Source organism: Ambystoma mexicanum, chromosome 14 (genome assembly GCF_040938575.1).
Source record: "Ambystoma mexicanum isolate Mex_15411 chromosome 14, UKY_AmexF1_1, whole genome shotgun sequence".
In the NCBI taxonomy this organism is placed as follows: Eukaryota; Metazoa; Chordata; class Amphibia; order Caudata; family Ambystomatidae; genus Ambystoma; species Ambystoma mexicanum.
The window spans coordinates 614,609,603-614,632,361 of NC_090940.1; the positions used below are offsets into that span (position 1 = coordinate 614,609,603).

Sequence of the window (22,759 nt, forward strand, 5' to 3'; positions counted from 1 at the left end):
AGCGCACGCACACACACACAGCAGAGCAAAGCAACAACTGCTAATGGGCGCCTCACTCCCAGCGCACGTACACACAGCAGAGCAAAACAACAACTGCTGATGGGTGCCTCAGTCCCAGCGCACGCACACACAAAGCAGAGGAAAACAACAACTGCTGATGGGTGCCTCAGTCCCAGCACACGCACACACACAGCAGAGCAAAACAACAACTGCTGATGGGTGCCTCACTCCCGGCGCACGTACACACACAGCAGAGCAAAACAACTGCTGATGGGTGCCTCACTCCCGGCGCGCGCACACACACAGCAGAGCAAAACAACACCTGCTGATGGGTGCCACACTCCCGGCGCACTAGCACACACAGCAGAGCAAAACAACAACTGCTGATGGGTGCCTCAGTGCAAGGGCACGCACACACACAGCAGAGCAAAACAACAACTGCTGATGGGTGCCTCACTCCCCGCGCACGTACACACACAGCAGAGCAAAACAACAACTGATGAGGGGTGACTCGCTCCCAGCGCACGCACACACACACAGCAGAGCAGAGACACATAGCGATGTGTCCAGAAGGCACACACATGCCACCACACAAATGCACAATGCATACATATATAAATGAACATGCGCACGGCTGCACGCACAACACACACTTGCTCAAAGCGAATACAAAGCCACTGAAGAGGCGGCGCACACAAAAGCAGACACTCAAATTCCCAAACACAAAAAATTACAAGCAATGTGTGCACACAAACTAGCAGATGTGACTGGGAGCATTGTAGAATCTCAAGTAATAACTGCATACTCCGTGTTGTATTTATATAATGCTCTGCTTACTTACAGGTAAGTCACAGTACTTACCTCATGAAGCCCCTGCCTCCGACACGGGACCCTTTTTTATTTCTTTTACTCCCTATAACTCCTCCCCTTAACCCACGTCAATCAGTTTACATAACCAAGCCAGAGCATGGGACCTTCCCCGCAGGGAGGGAGAGGAGGGTTGTCAGTACTGTGATGAGGAAGAGTAGGACTACGACTAATAAAGATTACGGCAAGTAATCAGAGCATTACTTCCACGTCCACTCGTCCTCGTCCCAATGCTGACCTCATGAGGCATACCTAATGAGGCATACCATTGCAGCAACAGGGAAAAGGTACCAATGAGACACAGAGCCAAAAAAACGTGCAGAAAAAACTCACACCTTTAATAACTAAAAATTCACATCCCCACTGACAAAACCCCAACCCCGAAGGAACCAACCCCCGAGTGGGAGATAATCAACCGATAGTGGTTGATGAAAGTGTTGTGATCTGCCAGGTGGCAGCCTTGCAAATCTCCTGCAGAGAAACCCCCCTTGCATCGGCCCAGGAAGCTGCCAGACCCCTGGTGGAACGGCCCTGAATGTGCGCAGGTACAGGCAAACCAGCTGCCACACGGGCCATGGAGACCACAACACGGATCCATCGGCTAATGGAAACCACTGCGACCTTGCGACCCGCTCCAGCAGGACCAAAAGTAACAAGTAGACTATTAGATTGCCCGAAGGAAGCAGTCCTAGCCAAATACTCCAACACTGTCCACCGCACATCAATGTTATGCCAAGCCACCTTCTCCGGCGCTTGCAGATCCTGAAAAAAGACAGGGAGAAACAGATCCTGAGAGGTGTGAAGCCGAGACACAACTTTAGGGAGGAACTTTGGATCACCCCTCAACACCACCAAGTCTGGCAGCACTCTCAGGAAAGGGGGGTGACATAATAGAGCTCCAATCTCCACAAGCATACGGGCAGAAGTGATAGCGATAAGAAAAGCAATCTTCAGCGTAAGGTGTTTGATGTCAATCTCAGAAATGGGCTCAAAAGGCGGCACCTGAAGAAACCTTAAGACAAGAGGGAGATCCCAAGGGGGCAACCCTTTATAAGCACAAGGACAGGAAGAAGAAAGACCCTGGAGCAACTTCCCCACCAACTCCTCCCCATCCAAGTGACCATCAGAGTCCTCTATGAGGAATTTTATGCAGGACCATTGAGAGCGAAACGTGGAGACCGGTAGGCCTTTGTCAAAACCCTCCTGGAGGAATTGGAGAATAGCAGGCAGACCAGAATTCAGGGGAGGGATCCCAGACCGCCCACACCAATCCCGGAAATGCCCCCAATGCCTCCCATACGCCTTCAGAATAGAAGGTCTACGAGCATTCATGATAGACTTTACCACAGGACCTGAAAACCCTGCAGACATCCACCTACATCGTGCAATAGCCACACTGTGCATTGAATCCATCAGACTCCAAACCCCAGACCTCCCTGCAGTGGACAAGGCCACTCCGGAACCAGCCAAGGTTCCTGGGACTGAAGCTCCAACAGAGAGGGGAACCAGCTCCGGCGGTGCTAGAACGGAGCAACAAACAACACAGTTGACCCGGTCTCCCTGATGCACTGAACCACCCAGGGAAGAAGGGGGAGAGGAGGGAATGCATAAAGGAGAACCCGAGACCACTGCACAGTGAGGGCATCCACCCCGCAAGCACCCTCAGCCTGAAACCGGGTGCAGAAAAGGGCAACATTTGCAGAGGCCGGAGATGCAAAGAGATCCAGAACGGGGGATCCCGAACCTGACACAGACCTCTGCAAAGACCCTCTCCGATAGAACCAGTTCCGCAGAGGGGAACCGGCGGCTGAGAACAGGGGTGTTGCTAGGTCTGGAAAAGACCTGGGGCTGCACTAATGTCAGAGCTGTCGGGACTGGTTGTAGTTCCTGAGATTCTATCCAGGGCTACAACCAAAAGACCAGGGGCTATAGCCCCCTTAGCCACCCCCTAGCCACGCCTCTGGCTGAGAAGATCTACTCGAACATTGTCCACCCCCCTGACATGTTTGGCCACCAGGGACATCAGATGAGATTCCCCCCATGAACCTATCTGAGCCGCCAGAGCATTCAAGGAGCGGCCGGAACCCCCCTGGTGGTTGACATATGCCAAGGCTGTTGTATTGCCTGTCCGGACCAAAACTGCCTGGCCTTCCACAAACACCCTGAAGTACACCAGAGCACGGAGAATGGCACACAACTCTTTCCAATTAGATTACCGACGGCCTTCCACCGGAGCCCACAACCCCTGGGCCGAGAGGATGCCCAACGTTTCCCCCCAACGCATTCCCCTGGCATCAGTAGTAAGAGAGGTCACAGGAGGACGGACCAGGGACACCCCTGCCCAGACATTCAGAACCCTCAAGCACCACAGTAGGGAGACCCTCAGAGCCGGAGACACCGGGGTCAAAGCCTCGTAAGCTTGAAAGGTCGGGAGCCAGTGGGAGAGAAGATAAGACACCAGAGGACATAAATGAGGATGCGCCAAAGAACCAGAAACACGCAAGAAACCATGTGCCTCTGCAACCTGAGCAATAGGCGAGCCGAGACATGCTGGTTCCTGAGAATCCTGCCCAGAACAGCCAGCAGGGGATTGACCCTCTCCTGGGACAGAAAATTTCTCCCCATCCTGGTGCAAATCTGAGCTCCGATGAAAACCAGATCCTGAGAGGGCTCCATCTGAGACTTCTGCCAGTTCACCCGAAACCCCCAGTCCCGTATTGCCTGGCAGACCAGCTGGAGATGAGCCAGGACAGTCCATCGGAGAGCCGCCTTGACCAACTAGTCGTCCTGCTAGGGAAAAATGCAGGCGTGCCACCAGGGGAGCCACAAGATTGGTGAACACCCTGGAGGCTGAGCGCAACCCGAACGGGAGCACTCAGAACTGAAAATGTCGGGATCCTACTGCAAAACAGAAGAACTGCATGTGACAGGGCCAGAGAGCCACGTGGTAATATGCATCCTGGAGATCCAGAGACGCCATCCAGTCTCCCCTGTACAACATCGGAAGAATGTTCTGCAAAGTCTCCATTTTGAAGTGTTCCTTCTGGACGAAGCAGTTCAGAGCCTTGAGATCCAAAATCAGGCGATACTTCCCTGAAGGTTTGGGGGCCAGGAACACTAGTGAGTAGACCCCCCAATCCTGAAGAGGGAAAGGAACGGGCATGATAGCCTCCTTCAACAACAACTCCGAGAGAGCAGTTACCATAGCCAACCTCTTGGTCCATGATCTGGGAACAATGGTCCGAACCATGCAACCCTGGACACGTGGAGACAGGAGGTTCACTTGATAACCCCTCCGAATGGTGTCCAGAACCCAGGAATCCGAGCACCACCTGTCTCACAATGGAAAAAACAGCCGGAGACGACCTCCGGCCGGTTCAAACCGTCAGGATTTCTGTACCGGACCTGGACGTGAAGATCGTGGAGGACCACGACCCCCCCTTATTCTCTGAAAAGAGTGAGAGGAGGAGCCAGGGAAAAACCGCCCGGTCCCCGCACCTGCGCCAGAGGAAGGCTCCTTGGCCGTCGAGGTAGACTTGTACCGCAAACTGTCAGCGTGTTTGTCAGCATGAAACACTTTATCCTCAAGTGAATCACCAAAAAGTTTGACCCATCAAAAGGAGGTTTAAGGGCAGCCGCCTTCTGAGAACTTTCCTTTTTCCAATCCCGCAGATGCACAAGCTGCCGGACCGACACACCAGCACCCATGGCCATGGCCGAGCCACGCACTCCATCAAGCGCAAGATCGGACAAAAGTTCAACCTGTCTCTGCATCTCTGATAGCAAAGGGGCACAGTCAGAACCCCCATCCATGGCCTTTTTCAATTTCCTGAAACCATTTAGCAGTTTCCGCAGTGTAGGAGCCGTAGATATTCGCCTGAGGGCCAGATGTGCACCAGCATGAACCTTCTTCAGGCTGGAATTAACCCTACGATTCACCGGGTCTCGGACAGCTGCCTCCTCGACTGGCGAGGATATCATCAACCTCAACTGGATCTGACAGCAAAGTCTCGCCCCCTTTCAACTAGTAGAGTTTGGCCATAAACCGGGCCATGGCAATCTTCTCTGGGTCACGCCATTCCCGATGGATTTTATCCCGGATATCAGATACCAGTGGCAACCCCATCCTTGGGGAATGCCTAAACTGGCGAATAGTAGGGTCAGCCCCCTCCGCTGGTACCAGGGGCTCTGAAAACCCCATGCAGTCCCAAACTTGTGCAAGGACTTCCTCCACCTCTTCTCTGTCCAGGTATTTCCCTTCTGCATCAGCCAATGAGGAGAAGGAAGCAGCAGAGCAGTGCTGAGCGCCAAAAGATGAGGACGATGAGAAAGACCGACGCTGGGCTTGTGCCCATGTTTATGGCTGCGACTCCCTCCAGCAGGACGCTTTAGCAACTTCATAAGGAAAAATGCCTTGATGTCTTCTTCTTCCTTTTGTGAAGTTCAGGTGAAGAGGAAGACGAGGATGAAGACAGGACAAGGTGCCTGTGTTTTGCAGTGTGCTTACCCATGGCGAGCATGCACAACAATCAGCACATCAACTTGCTGAGCATACATTTGAACAGTAGGCCTGGAGAAATCACCAATGGGGGAGAATAAACAATCTATCCCCTTGGAAACGGGCCGTTAGGCATAGATTGACCTCCTCCCCGCCGGAGGCGGAGTCCACCCGCCTCCAGAGGGCACTTCAATGAGCCGGTATGCCGTTCCACAACGGAACGTTAAGGCGGCCACACCTGCTGCAGAAAGGCACAGCAGCATTTACAGAGCCCCCACCTCCTCACCTTACCCCCGGGCCCTGCAGGACCCGGGCCGCGATGCCTGCACGCTGGCCTAGAACGATGCAACAAACCAGGTGAGGCTTCCCGCTCAACCAGGACCCAAGCCCTGCAGGGGGCCCGGGAGCATGCCGCACCTGAAGGAAACTGAGGCCCCACCACACAGCCCCACCAGGGAGCCAGCAATCGTCGCTCCCAGGTGCCTTGCACCGGGAACAGTGCAACCTGCCGGAGGCAGGAAAAATTAAACTGAGTGACGTGGGTTAAGAGGAGGAGTTATAGGGAGTAAAAGAAATAAAAGAAGGCCCTGTGTCGGAGGCAGGGGCCTCATGAGGTAAGTACTGTGATGAGGAAGAGTGGATGAGGAGGTAATGTGTAGGATTGTGTACAGCAGTTTGGTTTCAGCTTTTCTGGTTTCCTAGACGCAAAGTGTGAGGAGGGTGGGGCGAACAGAAAAAGTGTTAAGAGCTTGGGGTACATTGACAATCACTGTGAAGAGCATGGGGCTCAGGGACAGCATGAGGAGTGCGGGTCTCACAGACAGTGGAAGAACAGTGTGAGGAGCGTGGGGCTCAAAGCGTGAGGAGTAATGAGCACATGGAAGGACAGTGTGAGGAGCGTGGGGTCCATACACAGCGTGAGGAGTGTGGGGCTCACGGACAGTGTAATGAGTGTGGGCCTTATGGACAGTGTGAGGAGTGCGGGCTCACGGACAGTGTGAGGAGCAACGAGCACATGGAAGGACAGTGTGAGGAGCGTGGGGCTCATACACAGCGTGAGGAGTGTGGGGCTCATTGACAGTGTAATGAGTGTGGGGCTTATGGACAGTGTGAGGAGTGTGGGGCTCATGGATAGTGTGAGGAGTGTGGGGCTCACGGATAGTGTGAGGAGCAATGAGCACATGGAAGGACAGTGTGAGGAGCGTGGGGTCCATACACAGCGTGAGGAGTGTGGGGCTTATGGACAGTGTGAGGAGTGCGGGCTCACAGACAGTGTGAGGAGCAACGAGCGCATGGAAGGACAGTGTGAGGAGCGTGGGGCTCATACACAGCGTGAGGAGTGCGGGACTCACGGATAGTGTGAGGAGCAATGAGCAGATGGAAGGACAGTGTGAGGAGCGTGAGGCTCATACACAGCGTGAGGAGTGTGGGGCTCATGGACAGTGTAATGAGTGTGGGGCTTATGGACAGTGTGAGGAGTGCGAGGCTCACGTGCAGTGTGAGGAGCAACGAGCGCATGGAAGGACTGCATGAGTTGCTAAGAACATCTGGACAGTGTGAGACTCTAGGGACATGTGGAGAGTGTAAGGAGCGTGGGGCAAAAAGTTTAAGTGTTAGTAGCTTGTAATACATTCAAAAACATGTTGAGGAGCTAAAGACTCATGGACAGTAGGAGTAGGGCGCTAAGGAATAATGGTTAATGCGAGGCTCACAGGCAGTGTGAGGAGCGAGAACATAGAGACATAGAGATAGAAAGACAATGTGAGGCGATAGGGACTCATGGACAGTGTGAGGAGCAAGAGACACATGGTCGGAGAGAGGAATATGGGGCTCGTGGACAGTGGGAGGGGTTAGGGCCAGAGAGACAGTGAGAGGAGTTTGGGGAAGATGGACAGAGTGAGGAGCATGGGGCTCACAGACAGTGTGGGGAGCACATGAACAGACAGTGTGAGACTCTAACGATACATGGACAGTGTGAGAAGTGCCGGGGCCAGTGTGAGGAGCTAGTTGCACATAGACAGCCTGTGTGTGGCGCTAGGGACACGTGGACAGTGTGAGAGGTGCAGGGCTCACAGACAGTTTGAGGAGCTAACGACACATGGACAGACAATGTAAGACAGGATGGGTGATGAGCTTCGGACACGTGAACAGTGTGAGGAGCGTGGGGCTCGCAAGATAGTGTGAGGAGCTAGGAGCAGGTGGCTCAGTTTTCCATTTCCATGGCTTCCATTGGGAGCCGACGTGCAGGGGACACAAGTGTTCCCAGCGCATTCGCTCCCGAATAAGAAGAATAAAGAAGGTAAGTAGAGTTGGGAGGACGGGGAGGGGATTGTTTGCAAGGGGGGGTGGAGGAAGAAATAAAACACTTACCTGAATCCCCGGCAGGGGAGGATGGCTGCCTCCAGCCGTGTTGAGGCTCGGAGCAGGGATTGCCCTGTTTCGAGCCTCCTCATTGGCTGGGGGGCTGCCACCCCCCCCTGCCCCCCCCTGCCGGGGATGAAGATCTGAGGGATCCTGCATGGGGTATGGACCGGGCGAGAGCCAGAATGCAAAATTAAGCCAGGGCTGGACTAGTGTCTCCCGGATGGAATGGATAATGTTAGCCAGGGGGGGCTACAGCGTAGGCCTTCTCTGGTAGGAGAGGCGCACACCTCTTGCAATGAGGGAGGGTGGGGTCTGAACCGGTGACCCTTCCCAGGTGCACATCGTGTGGTGGGTATCCTCCGTGTTGGCAGGGATGAAATGCCAGCACACCCTGGCAGTGCAAAGCCCCCCTCTCACGCACATCTAAGTCAATGTTCATAAGTCACGGCTACCCATTGCAACCTGTCTCTTCCATCCATATTATCGTGCGGTAATGTTAGGGTGCGGTAATATTCGGGTGCGTTAATATTAGCGCGCGGTAATATTAACACGCCACAGGTGGGAAGCAGGGGCTAGACGCCCAGACACCATCCACTCATTCAGAGTGAGCTTCACAAAGGCACGGCACCCGAAGGTGCAGACGCGCACGTGCACATGGGCGTCGCAGTCACAGCGCCCCCTACGCGCACCGATGCACCCTAAGGGCGGATATTGGCTGTGTGCGGAGGGACAGAACCTCCAGCTGCACAAATGCGCGGGTGCACACCCCCAATATACGCAGGGGGGCGACAAGGCAAGCATTTAGCGTCACAGCCCACTTCATACACCCCTGAAAGCAATCCCGTTCAAATCGACGGCGTGTTAGTACAAACATCTCGGGGGGCTAGAATTTCTGCATAAATCAAGCTTCCGAGCAGTGTCACCACAAAATGAAATGCACTGCAGCAAACATCACAAAAGCAAGGATTGAAACAAGGGACAATTAACACAGGACACACAATCCTGAACGAAAGGGCTACTATTGTCATACCAAGGTCGCCAAATTGCTTCAAAAAATTCTTAGCCTGCTTGTAAAATGGTATAGGGCAGGGATCTACAATCCGCAGGGATGTATCCCCCATGCGGAAGTATTATTCAGAATTGCGGGGTGCGCATTTCATCACGCTCGTGCGCAGGTGCGTGAAGCATTTGCGCTGTGATGATCCATCCACGCGCTGGACCCTCGTGCATGCGAAGCGTCACACACTCCACCCTGTCCCCTCGTCGCCTCGCGTGCAATTACCCCCTTCTTCGCGGTCCCCTTTCCTCTTCTGCCCCTCTCGACTCTCGCGCAGGTCTCTGAGGCAAGCCTGGGCCCTGCTGGGCCAATGCGGTGGAGGCTGGCGCAGTACCGCAAGCCCTTACCATTCCATAACAAGCCGCCATCTCCTAGAGAATTACATGACCAAAAAGAATGGTCATCGCGGGAGAGGGGGTGGGGGGGGTGAAAGGGGCCGCAGAGCATTTATGGGGACGCCCCGAGATTTAGAAGAGGGGTTTGTGTGGCATGGTAGCGGGGTTGCTCAGCCTTTAAAGGCAGGGAAGGAATTCCGATGCATCGAGAAAACAATGGCAGACAGAGGTCGGAGAAGACAGAGGTTGGAGAGGATGGAGAGGTTGGAAGTTGGAGAGGTTGGAGAGGATGGAGAGGATGGAGCGGATGGAGAGGTTGGAGAGGATGGAGAGGATGGAGATGTAGAGGTTGTAGAGGCTGGAGAGGCTGGAGAGGATCGAGAGGTTGTAGAGGCTGGAGAGGATGGAGAGGTTGTAGAGGCTGGAGAGGATGGAGAGGATCGGGAGGTTGTAGAGGCTGGAGAGGATGGAGACGTTGTAGAGGCTGGAGAGGATGTAGAGGTTGGGGAGGATGGAGAGGATGGAGATGTAGAGGTTGTAGAGGCTGGAGAGGATAAAGAGGATCGAGAGGTTGTAGAGGCTGGAGAGGATGGAGAGGTTGGGGAGGATTGAGAGGATGGAGAGGCTGGAGAGGATGGAGAGGTTGGGGAGGATGGAGAGGATGGAGAGGATTGAGAGGATGGAGAGATTGGAGAGGATGGAGAGATTGGAGAGGATTGAGAGGATGGAGGGGTTGGAGGTTGTAGAGGTTGTAGAGGCTGGAGAGGATCGATAGGTTGTAGAGGCTGGAGAGGATCGAGAGGTTGAAGAGGATAGAGAGGATCGAGAGGTTGTAGAGGCTGGAGAGGATGGAGAGGATGGAGAGGTTGAAGAGGATCGAGAGGTTGGAGAGGATGGAGAGGATGGAGGGGTTGGAGGTTGGTACAGTTGACAATTATAAGTGGGGTGGGGTTAAGTGGGGAAGGGGCTTTCAAGTGGTGCTATGGGGTATGGGCTTCGCCATAATCTACCAGCATGAAAGTGGGCACGCGGAAGCATGTCTTCCAACTGACACTGAGCCGATTTTGGCGGGACTTGGGGTGGCCATCGACAACGCTATATCTGCCTTCAAAGGATGCTTACGGGCAGTTCATTCTTTCTGAAGTCTTCCAAAACTTAAACAGAGTTCTGCCTTGTAGCAGATTTTTTTAACCAATATCAATTTTTCCCCTTAAATTTGATCTCTGTGTACGAAATTGACTCTGTGAAATGTGACCCTTAAAAGTAAAAACATAGTCATTACTTGGATGAATCCCCATAAAACCCCCAAACACAAGATCATCTCATATGTTCAGCCACCGCCACAGACACAAGACTTGACCCTTAAAATACACAGCATTGCAATCCAGCAGCTACACTGTACACAGGGACACTGCCAGTGGGCTGTAAACAGAATACAAAGAGACCATGTATACACAAATGCAAGATGTCACCGCTGAAGCTACAGCCTATCCACAATTACAGGGAAGAAAACCCCCACAGAGATGAAGGGTGACCCCCACACAGGCAGGTAGCTGGCTCTCATGAATACAAGAACACCATCTTGCAGACAGAAACAGTGTATATATCATTCCATCAATCCATAGTTGATTTCAGCATCTCTGTGCCATAAAAGCAAAACAGAACACAAATACATACATCTTAAAAATAGCATGAACAAGACAGATCCAATGAAAAGGAAAATATAGAAAGAGTCCAGTATTCAGAATAAAAAGTAAAACAATCGATCCATTCATTAAAATGCTATAAAAGATTCCCGAAGCATAAAACCACCTTCTTAAAACAATAAAATCCAACAGCAAAATTAAAAAAGCCTCCATATGTCAGACTAAAAGATCTGAACCCCAATCCATATCTAAATTAGGAGGGTGCCTAGCTCATTGGGTGCAATAGACTGGGGCGCACATCTTTCCCTCAATCGCATGGCTCCCCTCATTAATAGAAAGAGCCGGGCGGGCGATACAGGGTATACTACCTATAGACAAGGTTATCCTTCTGTGGTACAACCTACGCACACACATAATTAGGCAACTGCACAGATACACTGTGCATGGAGGAAAAGGAGTTCACCCTCCCATGTACACTGTGCATAGACATATATATTTCACCTCAAGGGTACACTATGCATCCGTATGTAACCCAACACATACACTGCGAACGGATATGCAAGATGCCACCCTCACAGGCGCTGCACACAGACACGATTTCACTCTCAAAGGCCGGCAAAAAACAAGAATTCCACCCAACGCGTAGACCGTGCACACTGATGAAAGATTTCACCCGTGCAAGTAGGTTACAGACATCAATAGAAGAATGAACCACGCAGATACAATGTAGATACAGACACATAAGTTACCCTCAAAGGTAGAATGTTAACTCAACAGAAACACTGTACACAAAGATAGAAGTTGTCACTCTCAGACTTACAATCTACACTCAGATACAAGCAATCTACCCAACCGATTGCCTGTACACAGCGATACTAGAGTTCAACCACATCAGTAACTGTACACGAAGATACAAGATGTCACCCTCAGATGTACAATGTACAGCCTGTCACAAGCAAACAATTCACAGATGCACTGTACACAGCTACAAGAGTTCACCTTCAAAGGCACACTCTACATATAAGTACAGTCATTCAATCCAACGGGTGCACACTGGCAAGCTCAAAGATCCACCTTCATACTGCTGCCCCGAGGAGGAAGAGATTTACAGCCACAGGGCAGTTGATGCTACAGGTGGAAGATAGCTGCAAGGTAGGGGTTTATCCACCATGGGAAGTTGGGAATTGTAATGTATTGCACGCCAGTATGCTTCCTGTGGATTTCATGACTTTAGGTTAGTTTAATGCTGTACTGTCTGCTCTGCTAAGATTTGGAATGCGTGAAAGGACAATGCTTCGATTGGTCTAAAACTGTTCCAGCCAAAGCTCCCCTCCCCAATCCCTCTCACCCACTAGGTCTTGGAAACTCTCCTAGTCTCTTCCTGGTTCTCTGAAGTAATCCTTATTGCATCCGGCGTATTATAAAATACAGAAAAAAAACAGGTGTACATACGCCTACCCCCTGTGGTAGTGATGTATTTTTACTGTGCAGACTGGAAACTAACTTACGCAGAGGCACATGTGAAAAAAAATTACATCAGCACTTGCAAAGAGTCACCAGAGAGGTTAGAGAAATAGGAACTTTTAGTACTTTCCAAAATGGCAGCCATTAAAGTGCAAAGTCTATCCTCCCTTTCCATGAATACAGAGAGGGTACTATTGAGAAGGTAGAGAGGAGCAACATTTTAGGGCCTGTTTCACACATATGAGATGGTAATGTTGTCCGCCGGTGTAAGGCAAACTGAGCGCAGACGTTGGCACGCCACCGGCGGCACGATCATCTGTGGCGAATGCACGGGCATGAAAATATCTAGCAAATCAGAATAAGAACAGTTGGCGCATGCACACATTACCAAGCTTGCCCGGTGCACTTTTCAGTGCAAAGGACATGTTTGTGAAAAGCAATGCGCAACCGCTTTTTTTGTGTTAGGCCAACCGCAGATGTTTCTGTGATGTAAGACTCTGCTGTAAGGTATGCAGTGATTATATCGACTACAAAACAACTAATGCAAAAATAACGAATGAAAAAACAACTAACACAAAAATAACTAATTTTGAAAAAAAGAAATAAAATGAGGTTGTGAGAGGGAATAATGGTTTTGCGGGTGGGGGAAAAGTACCTCCCACCCCCAAAACAACGGAAAAGAAATTAGTTATTTTGAATTCGTTATTTTGTATTCGTTATCTTTTCAATAGCTATTATTTCATCAGTTATAATTGCAGGTATTCCTGCTGTAAAGTTTCCACACAATTAATCAAGTGGGTTCAGTCCATTTAAGGTTTTAGAAATTAGTCACAGAAATCTTCGAGCTCATTTTAATGTATACTGGGAGCCAATGAAGAAACTGCATTAGACCCCTGTAGGGCGATGGTTTAACGCCCACTAGGTAGGACGCGCCAGACAAGAGATTCGCCACCCCTATCCCCTCCGTGTCAGATGCGGGACGCAGAGTCTTCCTCTGCAATTTCCCAACCAGACAAACTGACCCGGAAGTCCATGCTTCATGTTTGCCCATACACCCCGTGCTGGCATTCCATGGTCCGTGATTGGCCTTTATGGGCGCTGATCTTTCGTTGGTCCAATTGAGTGCAAGGTCAAAACGCAACATCGCAAAACCTTTCTATGAATCTAAAACGCAGAACCATCCACCAAGACCGTGCGTTGTGATTGGAGAATCGTTGTCGTTGGGCAAAATTGCGCGTTGTTTCCTCTAGGAATGTTCCAGAAACTGCTATTGGCTTCAACAAGCCATGATTGGTCCATGTCGATGCAACAAGGCAACAGAATGTCTCTACAGGATAGAATGAAGTGGAGCGGCCCACGCTTCTGACACGTGGAATTTTTCCATTGGGTAAATACTGGTTTTGGGGTGAGGGGGTTGTAACGAGAACATTGCAAGCAAGCAGCTTGAAAGACCACCACCACATTCTGTTTACCGCTTCCCCGGGATTTGACGATTCCGCCTCCGCGCAACCCTATATGTTGGCCATTAGCATCGTCCACCGTAGAGCGTTGCTGATTTATCGGCCAATGAAGGTCGTGCATTGGAAATAAACAGGAGAAATGGACACAGCTGTCATGATCGAAGGTGGTCTCCACAAACAACCTTCTTAAGGTGGTCTGCAACCCACAAATCTCCCAAATGTTTAGATTCCCGGGAGGTCAAAAGTGTGAGAGTTCTGGGGTCCTACAACCTTGACTCAGGAGTACGGTGAATCGGCGATGCACGTGTGTAACCTATACACCATTAAAGATCATTTACAAGATATATATGTACCCAGGTCTAAAGATAAGGGTTGTATGAGACCATTTGACTGCCCAAAAGTAGGCAAATACTCCCACCAAAGAAAAACAGGGAGTGAAAATACTCCCCAAAAAACAGGAAACTGACACCTAAGGGCCTGCCGCCCAGCTTTCACCCAAAACCGCGCCACAGACATGTTCCGATCATTGGCACATGTGGAGCCGAGAAGTAAACATGTATCTTTTAATGTGCATGAATAACTCCCGACACAAAGAAATATTGATTACAAACGCATTTCTGTTTTAGATTAATAACATATTTTACTCGTTTATAAAAATACTCCCGTTGGAAATGGAACGTACTTTTTTTACTCCTGAAAAAATCATTGTACTCCCACCGTTAAAACACAGCGAGTAAAATACTCCCACTGCAAAATCTTATCTGAGCACTACGTGTACCCTATATATTCAGGAGAGGGAATAAACAATACATACATGTTTAATGTGTATTGTAGTGTGCATTTGTATAGCGCTATTTTACTATTATTATAGTCTCAATGCACTGGACGCGAACCCTATAGACTCAGGAAATAGCAGTGTACTGTCGCTGGGCTGCGTTTCCTGGACCGACCCAGAAAGACACGGCCCAGGAATCGACACCCAGTGAAAACCTCACAGCAGAGAAGCAGGGAAGTGTTTGCAGGTGCAGGGGGTTCGGGCTGGGAGGGAGGCGGGGCTTTGAGGTGGCAGGGGGCATTGGCAGATTTACCCCAATGGTGGCCCCCAGGCAGTCTAAATGTTGGGGCCCCACCCCTTGCAAATTTTCTCCTAATACGTTTTTAATTTTCTGCACTGCTTTATTCTGATCCGTTGTCGCGGGGCCCCTAGGCTGGTGCCTGCTTGGCCTAATCGATAATCCGGCACTGGCAGGGGGGGCCATGGTTAACGGAGAGTGAGGGGGCTAAGACGCAGCAGGGAAGGGGTGAGGTGGCAGGGCGTGGTAGGAACGGTTGGTGGGTGAAACCCTTCAAAGGTGCCCATTCCGAGACGGCCAAAAAAGGACAGTATTTTGGAGGGACATCTCTACTGGGTGGGATATAAACACAGAACGAGTGTAAAATAATGTGAACATATGCAATAGATCTCAGGATTCACATGTGCAAACAGTAGATACACGCTGCGCTTCCAAGACGCCACATGCACGAGTTGCACGTGAGCCCTGGCGATGCCTGGAAGGACAGTCGCAGGATGGAAACTTGACATGTGGCTAGAGTGGCAGAATGACATGCGCGCCCTGTGCACATATTTTGTACAGAGCCCACGTTTACCGAATGCGGACCTCTTGGCGCTGGCGTCTGAAAATTAATTGTGGCATGATTAAAAAAAAGCAGGCGTGGGTGGACCTACCTATAGGCCCTCAAAGAGAAAATAGATTCACAGAGATAGTCCCAAAATGCAGCTATTCTCTGTGGTGGAAGCGTTGGACCGTATGATATGATATGATATGATATGGCATTTATAACGCGCCTATACACAAGTGTTTCAAGACGTGACGAGGCAAGGCAGGGGGAACACAGGGAAGACGGACAATGATCCTACTAGGCCAGGTGACATTGAGATCGCGCAAGTGCATGGGACGGTGGGGGAGGAGAAGTGCAGGGGTGGATGAGGACAGTGCAGTACAGGATAAGAACAATAAACTATACCGGAAGTAAACGTAACCTATGGATTCAGCAGCGGCATATGCAAGATGCATACATGCACCTTGTGGGTGGGATGACACAAGGGTGTGCACAGTGTGTACAGAGACCATGTGAGGGGAGTAACTGACGGCATATAACCTTCAGGCAACGCAAGTAGGGGGCACAGTATTACAATATTATACTGATGCCCTGTAGGAAGAATAGTGGGCAAGGCCGGTTCCCTTATCGGATACCGCGGCATCAAAGCTCTACTCGCCGGTGTAGAGCTCGACACTCGGCCCCACCAAATAACGAACGATCTGGCAGAGTTTTCAGAGTTTCCAAACATGCGCAAACGATCCGCATTGAAAAGAAGAACGTATCGATGGTTCTCAGGCCTTTTCATTGTGGATACCACGAAGACCCGGCTGGACCTTACTATTCAGGGCTCCGCATAACTCCTGTACTCGGTCACTCACTCACTCGCTCCCTCGCTCTGTACATGAAAGAAAAGCTGTGGATTGTGTGCAGCCTGCTGATGGCATGGTGCCCTCGTGAGACTACGGGTGAGAGGCAATGCATAGATGCAGGCACTCGGGGGGTGCATCAGCATCTGAGAGACCCGCAGAGTGGGCAAAGTGCGCATGAAGGAATACCCTATGGATAAGTGAGGCCACGTGAATGGATTGGCACCTCGGGTTTGGGTTGATGGCCCATAAATGGGGGAGACCTTATAGATGGGGTGGTGGTCCTTTGTGTGGGGTAGTACCCTAGAGAGATGAGCGACACCCTACCTCAGGGGCTGTCCTATGTGTGGGGTAGTACCCTAGAGAGATGAGTGATACCCTCTGGAGTGGCGGCCCTATGTGTGGGGTAGCACTCTAGACAGATGAGTGATACCCCATGGGTGGCGGTCCTATGTGTGGGGTAGCACCATAGAGAGATGAGTGATACCCTATAGGGTGGCGGCCCTATGTGTGGGGTAGCACCCTAGAGAGATGAGTGATACCCTATGGGGTGGCGGCCCTATGTGTGGGGTAGCACCCTAGAGAGATGAGTGATACCCTATGGGGTGGCGGCCCTATGTGTGGGGTAGCACCATAGAGAGATGAGTAATACCCTATGGGGTGCCCGTCCTATGTGTGGGGTAGCACCCTAGAGAGATGAGTGATACCCTATGGGGGGGCGGTCCTATGTGTGGGGTAGCACCCTAGAGAGATGAGTGATACCCTATGGGGTGGCGGTCCTATGTGTGGGGTAGCACTCTAGACAGATGAGTGATACCCCATGGGTGGCGGTCCTATGTGTGGGGTAGCACCATAGAGAGATGAGTGATACCCTCTGGGGAGGCAGTCCTATGTGTGGGGTAGCACCCTAGACAGATGAGTGATACCCTATGGGGTGGCAGTCCTATGCGTGGGGTAGCACCCTAGACAGATGAGGGATACCGTATGGGGTGGCAGTCTATGTGTGGGGTAGCACCCTAGAGAGAGATGAGTTATACCCTCTGGGGAGGCCGTCCTATGTGTGGAGCAGCACCCTAGAGAGATGAGTGATACCCTATGGGGTGGCGGTCCTATGTGTGGGGCAGCACCTTAGAGAGATGAGTGATACCCTATGGGGTGGCCATCCTATGTGTGGGGTAGCACCCTAGAGAAATGAGTGATACCCTATGGGGTGGCTGTCCTATGTGTGGGGTAGCACCCTAGAGTGATGAGTAATACCCTATGGGGTGGCGGTCCTTTGTGTGGGGTAGCACCCTAGAGAGATGAGTGATACCCTATGGGGTGGCCGTCCTATGTGTGGAGCAGCACCCTAGAGAGATGAGTGATACCCTATGGGGTGGTGGTCCTATGTGTGGGGTAGCACCCTAGAGAGATGAGTGATACCCTATGGGGAGTCTGTCCTATGTGTGGGGTAGCGCCCTAGAGAGATGAGTGATACCCTATGCGGTGGCAGTCCTATGTGTGGGGTAGCACCCTACACAGATGAGTGATACCCTATGGGGTGGCGATCCTATGTGTGGAGCAGCACCCTAGAGAGATGAGTGTTACCCTATGAGTGGCCGTCCTATGTGTGGGGCAGCACCCTAGAGAGATGAGTGATACCCTATGGGGTGGCCGTCCTATGTGTGGGGCAGCACCCTAGAGAGATGAGTGATACCCTATGGGGTGGCCGTCCTATGTGTGGGGTAGCACTCTAGAGAGATGAGTGATACCCTATGGGGTGGCCGTCCTATGTGTGGGGCAGCACCCTAGAGAAATGAATGATACTCTATGGGGTGGTGGTCCCATGTGTGGGGTAGCACCCTACAGAGATGAGTGATACCCTATGGGGTGGCAGTCCTATGTGTGGGGTAGTATCCTAGAAAGATGAGTGATACCCTATGGGGTGCCTGTCCTATGTGTGGGGCAGCACCCTAGAGAGATGAGTGATACCCTATGAAGTTAGTTGTCCTACGTGAAGATATGAGAGTACACTGGCACAGATTGCGACCTGTGCTAACATTTACACACACACAGCACCCAATAACACACACACACACGTGCATGCAACAGACCAGGCTACACATGTCTTTTCCTGCGCGCCTAACCCCTGTACCCACACAACCTCTTTTATAGCGTGCACAAACATGAGCACAGGTGGACATACATGGACATAGCATTCAACAATGCAGACGACAACAAACATGTGCTCGCAGGCGACATCTGTGCAGTGCAAACATGTGAGCTTGCTGTCTGTCACAATGCACACGGCATGTGGACATGGACCTACCAAAACTGTGCAATTTACGCACACGGATGCACATTTTCATACATCCCACGGAATGCGCACATGCAGAAATATCCGTAAAGAAACGTGCGTGCAGGTAGAAATGTACACAAAAGTACACATCCCCGTACAAAACTATCGACAAAGTACACATATGTACATGGATATACTCTCACAAGCCGATGTGCGTACACGTTCACCTGGCATAAACACGTGTGTGGCTGCCCGTAGGGACTAGTCAATGTATGTGCATAGACAGGTGTAAGAACTCTGACACAGCAAATGCACATTTCACGCACATGTACATACACATTAAATACAACGTGTAAACAACACCGACACTCGCCTTCTTCCACCTGCACAACACACACACAGGTCATGAGTATGCACGTACACATTGCAAGCGCCGGAATGTGCACACATCACCCGGACAACACACACACGGGTCATGAGTATGCATGTACACATTGCAAGCGCCGGAATGTGCACACATCACCCGGACAACACACACACGGGTCATGAGTATGCATGTACACATTGCAAGCGCCGGAATGTGCACACATCACCCGGACAACACACACACGGGTCATGAGTATGCACGTACACATTGCAAGCGCCGGAATGTGCACACATCACCCGGACAACACACACACGGGTCATGAGTATGCACGTACACATTGCAAGCGCCGGAATGTGCACACTTCACCTGGACAATACACACACATGTCCACTTGTGCATGCACATTTGAAACTTCGTGTTTGCGCACATACCCACTAAGATATGTACATTAAAAAACACAGGTGTGTGGATGTGTGCGCACACCGCAGCACCTGGACGATACAAGCATGTGCACCCGCACACTCCAAAGCACGCGCGTGTGTGTTTGTAGTGTAGCCACATACACATCACGAGGTCAACACACACGCGAACATTTCAAACCACACACATTTGAAATCCCCACACATAGCACCTAGAAATTGCACCCATAAACAGACACACATTCAGCACACGTACACATCTGTGCGTACACATTCCAAGGCTCGCTCCTGCGCCCAAGCCCCCTCGGATATGCACACTCCAAAACACAGATGTGTTCACCCTTCAAAATAACGCCCTGAGAGCAGCCCTAGGCATCCTCCGAAGAGAACATATCTCGGGATTCAGCCAACAGAACAACTGGCTATCGACTAGAAACAAAATACTCCTAAAACGGCACCTACCTATAAACCTCTCAACAATGCCGCCCGATCTACCTGACCAACAGGTTCCACAGACAAGCCTCCTCGGGACCCTCCTCGAGACCCCTCAGAACTGCGTACAAAGACTGCCTCTCCGTCCCACACTTCAAACTTGCTACTACAGGAGGTAACAGCTTCCCGGAAAAAGCAGCTAAACTCTGGAACTCCTTACCTCCCAACCTGAGAGTAGTCATGCCCTACCTGCACTTCTGCGCCAAGGTAACATCATGGTGGAAACTGAACGACCACCAAGATAGCTAAATGCCATGGCTTCCTTCATGCTAGCCGCACACCGTGCAACCTGTGTGCCCACCCTTGTCATTTGGTTGTTATTGCTTACATTGTCTACCCTCCCTATTATGTTTGTGTATACCCCCTATTGCCATTGCGTACCTCTATACCTGTAACTAAGCTTCGCATATTCTTGTAACTGCTGCGCCCTGATACCCTCGGGTATAATTGCGCATTATAAATAATAAAACAAACAAACAATTACAGAGCACCTGGGCGATACAAGCAGGCGTACATGCGCAATCCAAATCACGTGTGCGTGTGTGTACACACCAGCAGGACAACACACACATGTGAACATTGCAAAGCATAGGTGTTCCCACACAACGTAAAGTGCACAACTGCATACACACACACATTCAGAGCACTGGGCAATACGCAAACACAGACGCACCTACACATTGCGCAGTATGCACCAGAGTGCACGGTCCCGTGCACCGAGACATTACACACACGCGCGCACGTACGCATTTCCTTACACAACTCCCCAAGGTGGTGAACATACACATTCTAGTCACACGTTCATATCACACACAGCACCTGACAGTACATACCTGTGTACATACGGATTCCAAGGTACGGGTGTGTGTACATGCACACATATATGCATACATATACCAAAGCACACTGATGCACACAGAAATGCACACAGCACTCCGACACTACGAGCCAAGACACACAGCACACACATAAATCGCACTAACATCTGTACATCTACATATGTAAACGTCTTCGCGTGCAAAAGGAAAACGGGCGCACCGTACGCATGTACGCATTCCTAAAAGGACAATGGTGCACACGTACACACAGTCAGAATACATGAAATGCTCACATTCAAACAACTCTCAGCTCACACGGCGCGGCACGATGCGCGCTGGGATCAGGCAGCGTGCACGTGTCGCTGCCCCGCACATGCACTGCGTGCGCTGGCGGGAGCGGACCCCGGACGCTCCCAGACACGGGCACGCGGCACCGGGACCCGCGTGCACAGGCGGCCCCGGTCTCGGGACAGCACACACCCGCCCCCCGTGAGCCGTAGCCTCCGAGGAGGGTTAGACTAGAGCTCAGCGAGGGGGGTCCCATTTATGTCCATGGAGGTAACCCACTCTCGGTGGTGCCTTTTGGGCGGCTGTCACTATTGGAGTCGACGGAGGTGACACACTTTTAGACGGGCGGCACCTTTGAGGGCAATGGGTTCAACTTAACTTATAGGTTGATGGGAGCCTCACGAAATCGACGAAGATGACTTTTTTGGGAGGGCGACCCCATTGAAGTCAATGGATGGAACTCTGTTTGCGTGTGGGCGTGAGTCCCATGGCTTTGAGGGCCGCCTCACTGAAGGCAATGAAGGGGACCCACTTTGAGAGGTCGCTCCCATTGAAGTCAATGGGAGGGAGCCACGTTTAGGAGGGTTTTCCAGCAGAGATGTATGGGGGCATTGTTCGTGTTGGGGGGGGGGGGGGGGTCAACGAGAGTAACACCATCCCAATGAGTGTGTGCGGGATATCTCGAGCCTTCCAGAGGCCACCAAGCAGCACAGAACCCTCCACCGCAATGAATGCGCTGCAAAGTGGTACTAGCACTATAGAATACAAAATAAATACATGTTTGGAATAAAAAACTACAGAGAGATAGAAAACGGGCAGCCTTCTCGGAAAGCGGTCCGGGGTGATACGACAAGGGAAGTTTCACTGATCTTTAATCAGCGCCGAGGAAAGTCCCTTCAAAGCCGGGATGGTCTAGTGCCAAGACGCCAAGAGGCTTCACGCCGCTGCAGGACCAACACGGTGTGATCCTGTGCAAATCACGGCTTCCCCAGACCCTCAAGCCCAGATTTATGGGAGCGCCTCGGTCTGTGCTTCCGCGCCGTCTTCTAAGCGCCTTACAGTTTTGAACCTTCCACGGTCTATTCGACCATTCCGCCCAGTTTGCAAGTGCCTAGAAGTCGGTTCTCCGTGAGGCGCTGTATGAGGCAGGTGTGTGCTCTTTATAAGTATAATTGCTATTCGTGTACGTAACCGGCCAGAGAAGTTGCCTCTGGCTGCTACTCCAGTTGGCGAGTCGTGACTGGTTTCTACTGGGTCCCGCTGCAGAATACAGTTGGTGCAAATTGTATCCACGTGGAAATGAAGCGTGGAAAAGTGCACTGGTTCACTAAAACCAGCAGACACCCGGAGCCAGTGTCAGAGGACCCCCGAAAACCCGCATGACATGAACGGGATCCAGTAGGCGCCGTGTAAAAGTGGTCAGGGGCGCCCCTCTCCCACCCAAGCCTTCGCAGCGCCCCGCTACTTACTGGTTGTGGTAACCCAGAGGGTCCGACAGACAGAGTTCCGAAATCTCCATTAGTCCAGATGGGGCATCCCCGGGCACAGGACTCCTTGGCACGGGAGAGGCGAAGGACAGGGGGGCAGAGCACCTGAGGGAGGGTGGGGGGGGGGGCGCTAGACTACGGGAGGTGGGGCAGGCAGGGGAAAGTGAGGAGAGGAGGCAGAGGGGCAGGGGCTCGCGCGCTGCCTCGGACACACTGAGGTGGGCAGGCGGGCGGCACAGGTGCAGGACTCAGCTCCCAGACACCGGCTGCGCCTTTAAGACGCCGCCGATTGGTGGACGCGACGGCTCTGTCATTGGCTCCTGTCTGAGACGGGGCTGAAAGTGGCAGGGCTGGGGGAGGAGGGGCAGGGTGGAGGGGGAGTCAGACGGGCTCCAACAGAGGGGAAACCACACACTCGAGGAGGCTGTGGATGGAGCTGCGCCTTCCTGCT

General features: G+C 51.6%; 1 protein-coding gene across 2 annotated transcripts in view; it reads right to left on the reverse strand.

Annotated features, from left to right (window-relative positions):
* ESRRB (estrogen related receptor beta) overlaps positions 1–22,383 on the reverse strand; it is a 305,163-nt gene extending 282,780 nt beyond the window's left edge. For both annotated transcript variants that reach the window (XM_069638025.1, XM_069638024.1), the window contains exon 1: positions 22,291–22,383. In XM_069638025.1, the coding sequence (XP_069494126.1) occupies positions 22,291–22,340 (50 nt within the window). In that variant the 5' untranslated portion in view covers positions 22,341–22,383. The remainder of the gene's footprint in view (positions 1–22,290) is intronic.
* Between the last annotated feature and the right edge of the window lie 376 nt (positions 22,384–22,759).